Source organism: Mustela nigripes, chromosome 14 (genome assembly GCF_022355385.1).
Source record: "Mustela nigripes isolate SB6536 chromosome 14, MUSNIG.SB6536, whole genome shotgun sequence".
Lineage (NCBI taxonomy): Eukaryota > Metazoa > Chordata > Mammalia > Carnivora > Mustelidae > Mustela > Mustela nigripes.
Window position 1 is genome coordinate 23413511 of NC_081570.1, and position 10118 is coordinate 23423628.

At 50.2% G+C, this 10118-nt stretch overlaps 1 protein-coding gene across 2 annotated transcripts in view; it reads right to left on the reverse strand.

Moving 5' to 3' along the window:
- Positions 1-5920: 5920 nt before the first annotated feature.
- The window catches only part of COL16A1 (collagen type XVI alpha 1 chain), a 50042-nt gene continuing 45844 nt past the window's right edge, over positions 5921-10118 (reverse strand). For both annotated transcript variants that reach the window (XM_059376980.1, XM_059376979.1), the window contains 6 exons: positions 9648-9692; positions 8569-8757; positions 8134-8200; positions 7213-7389; positions 6965-7042; positions 5921-6259 (listed from right to left, as the gene is read on the reverse strand). In XM_059376980.1, the coding sequence (XP_059232963.1) occupies positions 6057-6259; positions 6965-7042; positions 7213-7389; positions 8134-8200; positions 8569-8757; positions 9648-9692 (759 nt within the window). In that variant the 3' untranslated portion in view covers positions 5921-6056. The remainder of the gene's footprint in view (positions 6260-6964; positions 7043-7212; positions 7390-8133; positions 8201-8568; positions 8758-9647; positions 9693-10118) is intronic.

Consider the following 10118-nt stretch of genomic DNA (forward strand, 5'->3'; position numbering starts at 1 on the left):
TTATGATTGGATATGCACCGCTGTCAATCCTGGACGCATGGGTCGACGGAAGTGACGTTTAGGGCGGTGGTCGGGGCCTCAGGGAGAGACCCGAGGTGCCAAGGCTTGGGTGAAGGTTTCCGGAAATCTCCTTCGCTTACGGGCGGGGCTGTTCCTCCGTTTTCTGCCCAAGCGTAGGCCCCCAGGGCTGATCAGGCCCGGGTACTTAGTGAGAAGCTTGGGTCGGTTGCTGTAGCGGTGGCCATGTTTTAACCTGGCAAATGGGTCGCCTGATAGTGGGTAGTTACAGTCGTCACTGTAAGTTTCCGCCTGCCGGAGGAGGGCCCAGCGGTTGCCGTGACAACCGGGCACCGATTTAGGCCTCCTGGACAGGAACGAGGGAAGGACGGAAGTACCTCGCTCTAATGTCGAGACGCCTGTTAGTAGCTTTAGAGTGAGATTCGTGGTCTTCCGAGAGGAAAATCCCAAACATCAGAGTGGGAGGAAAATGAGATCATCTGGGGTATCTTCTCATAAAACGAGGATACTGTGGTCCAGAGAGGCAGTGATTTGCCGTAATTCACAGTAGTTTGGGGGCAGAGATGGCCTAGAACTGGTGTCAATGGATGTCCAGTTCTCAGCAGGGAAGTCTTGACTAGTCCCCGAAGTAAGTCCAATTCTGGTTGCTGAGTGACCACATACAGTCATACACTTGCTCTTGGTTCAGGCTCTGCACTTGTTGCATGCTTATCTAATTTGTTAAGTTCTTCCTTTGGGGCATACATTGTATGTGGTTTTGCTGGTCCTATCCCCTGCACCTAGTACAGTACCTGGCCCTGCATTCAACAACAACAGCAACAACAATGAATAGTGTTATCCATTCCAGAACATCTATGTAACCACTTAACCAGGCACTTGCCAAAATCACTGTGTTCATCATGCTACTTGTCCATTGGACAGTGGTACAATGGCTCCTCTTCATCTGCCTCTACAAAAAAAAAAGGCCCAACCTCTTCATTCTGGCACTCCAGGCCCTTCACAATATGACTCAACTTCACACTGGCATTTGATAATGTTACTGTGCTATATTCCAGCCTACCTCATACAAGAGTTCTCTTTGGTATTTTCTCCAAAACTGATTTCTGTCTTTCATCTCAGAAAATTCATCCACTCTCTCAGGCAGAACCTAGGATTGTTCTAGTATGGCCCCTGTTTCTTCAAATATTTTCTCACCTCCATTTGCTCTTTTCTCCCTGTTTGCACTATCACCCTAGTCCAAGATTCCATCCTCTGTGGCCTGGATCATTGCAGTAGTCTCCTGATCAGTGTCCCTGCTTTCGCTCTTTCTTCCACACTCTATTCCTCATGGAGCAGCTGAAATACTTGTCTAAAATGTAAATTAGATCATGTCATTCCTAGGCTTGCTTTCCTTCTCATAACTCTTACAATAAAATCTAAACTCAGCCTTATGACCTTCAGGGCCCTATGTGACCAAGACTTGCATCTCCAGCCTCACTTCCTGTCCCTGCTGTCCCCTTCAGTTCACTCCGGCCATGCTGGCCTGGTCTCTACCCCTGGAACTGAACTCATTCTCACCTCCAGATTTTTGGATTAGCTCTTCCCTCTTCCTGGAATGCTCTTCCCTTGGCTCTTCACTGGCTGGCTCCTCTTTGCCATTCAGGTTTTGGTTCAAATATCACCTACTGGGCGGTGGTGGTGGGCGGCAGCATTCCTTGACACCACATCTAAAGCTCTCCCACATTCCAGTCATCTATCGTATTACAAAGTTTCATTTTTTCATAGTACTTGTCACTGCTTGAATTGCCCTCTTTAAAATTTGCATGTATATTGTAGCATTGTCCTCTCCTTTTTCACTCTTATATCCCCAGTGCCTACAATAGTGTCTGACATGAATTTAATAAGTATTATTAGATATCATCATCATATAATACTTACTAGATGCCCAATGTCATGCTAAGTACAATGTGTTGTTTCATTTATACCGCAGTGCTTTGAGATAGATATTACCACTCATTTATAATGAGAAGTTGAGGCTGACAGAGGCTAAGTGACTTACCTACTAGAAAAAAAAAAAAATGGAGAAGTCAGGATTTGAACCCAGGTCCACAGCTTTTAACTACTCAGTAGTGTAAATACTTAGTAGTCTTGTCTTTACCTTTGTAAGCCCCTAAACCAGTCCAAACAAACAAACAAACAAACAAACAAAACAAAGTAGGTAGAATTGAATTGCAAAATCTCAGAGAGAAAGAAGTTCTGTAGTCTGGGCTGAAGGTCAAGGGGTGTCTGCTGGGAGAGAGAATAGGTGACCCCCAAACTACAAACTGGGGTCATATGATGCACATTTTATTCCACAAATATATTAAGTCTATTGAGTTCCCACCCCTTAATCAGGCTCTGTTCTAAGCTCTGAGGATTACATTTCTGTGAAAATCTCACACCCCTATGCCTCTCTGCCCAGCAAAGGACTCCTAGAAGAACGTTCTGTTAGATATCTGTGCCCTTTGAGGGCAAGAGCATCCAAGTCATCTCTCAGGCACTGAGACTAGCCAAAGCCAACGTCCAGGGCTATGCCTCTGAGGACCTGGGGCAGGCCCAGGTGTGTTTATGTTGGAGCAGGCTGGGTAACAGGGAGATCTGGAATTCCAAAGACTGAAAAACAGTCAACTCATTTCCAAAACCTCAACTACCTGAGGCAGACAGAGGTGGGTGGGAAAGTTCCTGTTATTGTTTCAGCTTTAGCCAAAGGGGAAAACTTGGATTCCAGCCCTTTTAGAGCACAGAGCACTTTCCCGAGTTCATGGAAGCCCTGTGGTTGACCCATTAGAGGTGAGGCAGAGCTTGGTAATGGAAGGCCCATCCACTGGAAAATATCACCTCCCCTAGGGACACATCATTCCCCCCCCCCCCAGGCATCCTGGATCAGCTCCAAGCTCCAGTATTGCTTACTGGGAAGGAATACCAACAGCCACCTAATTATTGTGGAATTAATTCTCTTTGATTCCAACTAGATCCTGTTCTGAAATTTAAATTGCTGTTGGATGCTGTGGATGAGAGGTTGATTTGCAGCTTTCCACAGAACCAACAGAAAAATGAGAACAGCAGACGTGGCACTTTGGCCACACTCCCCTTCCATTATGGGATCATACAGAAAGTACACTGATATATTCTAGTCCCATAAATTATTCAGGACCACATCAGAAAGATCTAGTCTCAATAAGAGGTTAACAAGGCACATGTGAAGAAAGTGGCTAGATTCTGCTGAATTCTGGTGACACTGGGGAAACTATTACGACAAAAGGGAGGATTTAAATTCCAGAAGACATCAAATTTGGGATTTTTCTCCACAGAATAAATCTGCAACAGCCTTTTCTCCCTCTTATAGAGAAGAGGGCTTCTCAAATTAAGGATCCTCCAATTCTTTTTTTTTTTTTTTTTCATTTTACTGTCAGTGAACTTCCCAGCAGACAGACCCGACCAACACCCCCTTGCAGAAAACCCTCGCCTCCCACTGCTTGTTCTGCTCACACTCCACATTCTAGCCACGAAAGGCACTGTCCCCTGCACTGTGGCCCCGTCACTCAGCGTGCCATGCTTAACCACCTCTGGACCTTGGCACATGGTGTTCGCACATGGTGTTCCCTCTGCCTCCATCTATCTGTGTCTTGACAAGGTTAGGTCCCTCAGCCTTGTGCTCCCCTGGCGCCTGGTACTGCCCCACCATCTCACTTTATTGTAATTGCTTGTTTAACTCCCTGCTCTCTCTCTAGACACTGTGGGGGCAGGGGCCAGATCCGTCTTGTTTGCCTCTGACTCCCCAGAGCCTATTACAGCTGCTAGCAGAAAGTAGTGAGAGGAAAATGGACTCATCAGGTTAGGTTCTGCCAATCTCTGAATGATCTGTATGCTGCCTTTTAAGCCTGGTATATACTAAGAAAAGCAGACCAAAGAATAACAGGGCAGGAATGTGAGAAAGCTGCCTGAAGCTTGCGCCCCTCCTTTTCTCTTCAGCTTACCCAGCTCCTGAACTTATGAGCAAAATCTGTGGATATTTTGCTGACCACAGTAACAGAAGAGACTATAAAATTCGGCTTTCCATCTGGTTCTTCATGGTCCAAGAAAATACAGCCGTTCCAAACTCCAGGGAGACAAGCACTCAAATCCTGACAGCTTAAACCAGCCGGTTGTATACTCCCCTAAGCGCTGCACGAATGTGACTCGGGAAAAAAAGTGAAGCAAGCATCATTTTCCTGTAAGGATCGATTCTCTGGTGGCCCTCAAAGGGGAGGCGTTTGATGTTTCCTGGTAGTGATACTCCCCTCTGACCTTCAAAGCCAACCCGCTTGATCCAACAGCTGGTCCTTGCTTCCCTCTCTCCTCACGCCAATGTGCTCCTTATCGTGACGCCAATCGTCAGCACTTTGCAGACTGGGGCCGAAAGTGGGAGCTGGCCTTCCACTAGGAATGCTTTAACATCTGTCCTCCTCCACTGTCCAAAACTAGCTGCTACTTCAATGCCAAGATGATGCGTTTGCTTTTTAACATTTGATGTTAGAACCAGAGTTAACTGAGAATTGCTGATGAGGGACAAAAGAAGAATCGATGCCCCGTTGATCTAAAAGCATCACGTGAGACACTCGGGCGTGCTCGGGAGTCTGCCCAATGTCGTTCCCCCGGCCACTGGCTCGCCTCTCCTCCTGGCAGGAAAAAAATAGGGCAAAGGTTCTGAAAAACTATCAGTGGGCTGGTCTCTGGGTATCTGGGGCCCAACTGGAGAAGTGAACTTTCAGAACCGTGCTGGAGATGCCAGCTCTGGAGAGAGGATAGCAAGTTTGAAGGCTTCGGGCAGTTTGGATAAGCATCTAGACTCTGGGTGCTTCTCTGAGCCTGCTCTGTGATCCCTTTGAAGTTTATCCAACTTGAATAAGCCTTCCAGAAAGCTGGGACCAGTAAAATGACTTTTTTTAGAAGTCCCTCTGGATGTGCCCTGTTGCTTTTTCTCAGGGGAGCCAGCTCATCAGGACAAGAGATGTGAAAAGGACAGAAGGAAAAGGCTTGAGATGGAATGTTTCCATAATATTCAACTTACTGTCTTCCCCCCTGCTCTTTTCTTCCTGCCCTTTTTATATATGGAGACGGAGACAGAAGATAAATCACCAAATTCCCAGTGGACTTTGAAGACCCCCGAGCTTAGATCTGATCGTGGCTTGCCCGTGACCCCTTTGCACCGTTGCAACCTGTTTCTGAAGGCTTAGGCTAAGATGTGCGGGAAAAACACCACATGCATTAGATGAACAGAGTTTAACAAAAGACGCCATTTGCAGTCCAGGAGAGCTGGTGGCTGGGCTCTGCGCTGGTACAGGCAGAAGTTTCCATTTCATTTCCTGGAGAAGCCGTCCCTGGTTGCTTAGGCTGGGAGCTGATGCCTCTCTTTCCTGTTTGCACGGACGTTCTAATGATGGAATTACTGGGGCAGCAGGAAGAGCCTGCTGGCTTGGAGATGCTCTCGGGCAGGTGAATACGTCCCACACCTGGGGAAATGCCACATGCACCCTGGGCCACTTTCAAGAAGTAACGAGGGTGGGTGGGGTACCAAACACTGGCTTCTCTGGGGAAGCCTCTGTGAGCTGTAAATGGGGTCTCCGCATCTGCCTTTGGCACATTTGTGGCAACAGGCTGAATGATGCCCCTTCTCTGACTTTTGAGAAGTGTGCCCTGGAGGGCAGGACACAAGCTCCAGCATGGTTCAGAAATATCTAGAGAGGAGACCTCGACAGCAACATCCCACATCTCCACCGGCTGACCACAGACACAAGAGAAAGGCCCTTTTTGGAACCTTGGCCCAGATGACCAGAGTGGGGGTGGGGTGACAGAGAGGTGGTGGCAGCAGCGGAAAACCCCCCACTGAAAGTGGGGTTGCAGGTAGTTTTGTTCATTTATTGATAAAAAAATATTAATAGCAATTAAGGAAAACAAAACATTCACAACCCATCACAGAGTCCTATAAGTTTCAGCCTTATGTTCCCAATGGAGTCCTTCGTCTGATGGAGCTGGGGATTTCAGCCAAAAGGCCCCTTCATGTTCTTCATGGGTGGGTACTGCTGCTCCATGGGCATGGCCCCAAAGCAGTCGGAGGGGTTGCAGTGGCCGGCCTTTCCGGGCTGCCCCATGGGACCCGGGGGGCCAGGGATGCCAGGAATGCCTTGCTGGCCCATCGGTCCAGTGGCACCCATCTTACCATAGCCGGGAGGGCCTTGGGGACCTAGACGGGGGAAGAATCAGAGGAGGAATGTTAGGAGATCCAGGTGACAAGAAAAGAAGAAATTGTGGTCGTGGTAAATATGACCTCACTGTGTGACAAATATTTGTCAGGTTACAATAGGTTTTCGCGAAGACCTGATCTGATCCTTACGTTAATGTAACAGTAACAATATTACTAGCCAGTTTTACTGGCAGCTTCCCTGTGCCAGGCACAAGGCGAGTGCTTTGGATGCATAATTCAATGAATCTTTACAACGATTCTGTGAGAAAGAAACAATCATCTCGTTTTGTAGATGAGGACACAGGCTCAGAGAGGTTTTCCATGCGGGGTACGTGTTCACTGCAGCTGGGTCTCAGAGCCAGGCTGGCCGGCTATGGTCCTGTCTCTTTCAGGCTCTGCAGCCTGACTTAGTGACCTCGTCCAGTTTGGACAGCCAGGATGATGCTGAGCGGGGCTTGAACTGGCCTTCGCTGGCTCCACCATATCCAACTGCCTTCCCCTCTGTCCTGCTAGCCCAGTTTAGGTCTTGAGGATGGGCCCTGGGTCCTCCACGGGACCCTGCACACCTTGGCATTATTGTAAATGGTGGCTGATAAACCTGTAGTTATTTGAGTTTCTACATGATTATACTGTGTTGTAGAAGGAACATAAGCAAAGCAGATCTCAGCTGCTCAAGATATGATTTCACATTCTGGCTCTTCCTACCTGGGGGCCCGGGGAGACCATTTTCTCCTGCAATGCCGATACCAATGTCCCCCTTTTCACCTTTGGTCCCGGGCAATCCTGGGACGAAAGAAATACAATAAGTCCTATTCTTGAGCAGAAAAACGACACACGCGGTCAGATTATTTGAAACACACACATGCACACATCTGTCAGGGTCACGATGGACCTCATGCCATGCTCCAGTTTGCCCCCAGAGAGATGCAGGTACACCTGGAGGGCAGAGCTACCTCGCATTCCTGGCACGCCCTGCCGTCCTTCCCTGCCGATCTGGCCAGGGAGTCCGGGTGACCCCGGAGCGCCTGGCCGGCCTGGAGCGCCATCCTTCCCTGGGGGCCCTGGGCGTCCCGGAACTGCGGCCATCTCCATGGGGAACTGCATCCTGGAGGTGTAGTAAGCCATCCTCTCTGTAAGAAAGGCAGGGACCGGTCACAGGGTGCCCTGGGGCCTCACACGGGCACAGAGGGGCTGTCGGCAAGGAGTCCAACAAAATGGCCTTTCTTCAAAGGGGAGTCAGAGCAAGGAACGGGGGGGGCTGATCTCCTGAGTGGCCTCCCGTGCCCTTGCCTCCACCTTCCTTTGCACCGTCGTCTCTCGGCAGCCCCAACCTGACAGATGGCCTCCCTCTCCTCCAACACCCTCATTAGTCCGCCACCAGCTTCACAGTCAAGTCCAGACTCCTGGCTTGGCATTCAAGGTCTGCTTCCCAAGCAAGATGGCTAGCCCTGTCAGGACAGGGTCCCCGTTCTCCCCAGGCCCTCGCATGGCAAGGCCGGGTGAACAAATGAACAGGAGGAACGCTTAAAAGTGAAAGCACCCCAGCTATCTTATGGCTGCTGCTCGCCACTCTGTTCAGAACTCACTTCATGCAGACTCGTTTGATTTCAGTTTTCTTGTCTGTCTGCTTTGCTCCAGTGGGGGCTCAGGGAGAGCGGTGGGGGGGGGGGGGGGGAACTCATTTTATCTCTGAACAGAGCAGGTGATAAGGAGGGTCTGACGTCTAATTGAACATATGCCTGTACGTGCAGGGGGGCGGCGGTGGTGACTAGGGCGGGGAATTGGGCTTTAAGGGAAAGGAGGCCAGGGCAGGGCGGAGATCCGGCGGGGAGGGGCCGGCAGCACCCACGGCCGCCCAGCCAGCTGCCAATTACCATCAAACATTTTAAGGATCTCTTGTCTGATGAACCTCTTGATTTCATCATAATTCACCATGTCTCCCTGAGGAAAAAGAAGAAAACTTGCCTCAATTATGCTTCCAAGCCTGGTGCTCTCCCCCGGGAAAAGACTTTATTGAAATAAAGGACAAGGAGGGGAACAAAGGTTCTAGGAGCCTCCCACAGATACTTAATCCAGGGGCCTAACCCCCCTGAAATGGTGCAAAGCACTTTGTGGAGCAGCAACGATCTCCTGGGGAGAGGGTTCCCCAACCTCCCCACCCTCCCACACATGGTTAAGAACCACCCACATGGGAGTTGTGCTCTTTCACTCAGAGGGTCAGCAGGAGCTTCTAAAATGGTCTCTGCTCCACCCACCCTGTCTGCCTGCTCTGTGGGACGGTGCCCATGGCTGCCAGGCTTCCTCCTTACCATGGAGCCAGGCATCCCGGGCAAGCCGGGACTCCCCGCAGGCCCCGGAGAGCCAGGGTGACCTCTCTCTCCTGCTGGACCCGGTGGCCCAATGGGCCCCATGGAGCCACTCTTCCCAGGCCCGCCAGGCATGCCAGCTCTTCCCTTCTCTCCTGCCTGGCCCTTCTGTCCTGAAGGTCCCGGATCACCCTGCAAGGACAGGAAGTCATATCCAGCATGGCCGAGTCCTATCAAATCCACTTCATGATGTTGCAGCCACTGGCCTCTCTCTCTCCATCCCCCGCTCCCTCAACCTAGCCCCTAGCATCTTCCTCTGACTGTGGCCACAGCATCTTGACAAGGACTCCAGAGTAGTCCTCTGAAAAGACAGTTTTCATGCTTTTCACTTCCTGTGTAGAAGTTCTGATGGCTCCCAGGCGCCCTCAGGATAAAAACTGATTCCTTGGCTAGACATTCAAGATCATTCGTGATGTGGTCCCAACCACCTCTTTTCCAGGCCCATCTCCCTGCCCCTGTACCCGCAGCCATGCTTCACTGGTTTAGGACTCTGCTTCTGCCACAAGGTCTTAGCCCTCCCTGCCTGGAATGCCCTCCTCCTTCCGCCATGTACACTCCTCCTGCTCCGCTGAAATGCTCCTGTTTTTGCACAGCCTCCCTGACTCTCCAGACTGAGTTGGGTGCTATGTCTGATCTTCTATAAACACTGCCATGCCCTAGCGTAAGTGTAACCAGACTCCGTGAGCGGCTATTGTTCAGAGACCTCTGTTTATCCAAGGCTAGGACAGAGTCTGGAATGTAAGTGAGATCAAGCAGATGCCTGAAGCGTGAATGAATGAATCCATCCACTGGTCAATGAGTAAACGAACTTGAGATTTCCATCCTCCCAAACATAGCTAAGAGATAGGCCCACATGAGAAGTTTTTAGAGATGAGGTTGCTCCAAGTTCTGAGGTCTGTCCACGTTTTTCTTCCTGCCCACTGGCCTTCCTGTGTCTCCTCTCCATGCCTAAAGTCATAGCGTGGAGCTGGCCTTCATCACTCATGAGTTTTTCCTCTCAAAACCAGCCCATGCCCACTTACCTTTGGACCAGGGGGTCCATAGAGCCCCTGTTTTCCAGGGGGTCCCTAGAAGAAAGCAAAAGTCAGGAGTCAAGTCTGGGCAACATCTTTGAGCTGGCCAGGGAGGTGGTGTCATGAAAGGACCAACTTCCATGGCCCTGGGGCCTCAGGCTTTGTCCAGCTGGGCTCTGTGTAAGGAAGGACAAGAGCCTCCTTTCTGTTGGTTGACAGCTAGAAGGGAGCATGATGTCCCCCAGGGCATGGCCTTGTGTAATCATGTTGGTTGGGTCCCTTGTCACAGACAAAAAGAGGTGAGAAGTCAGAGTGAAAGGGCCCATCCATAGCATATTAGAGGGCCTGGCAAGAGCTGGTACCCAGGAAATGTTTGGAGCCTACCACCACCACCATCACCATCATCATCACTACCACCACCATCATCACCACCACCACCATCATCACCGCCATCTTCACTACCACCACCATCATCACCAC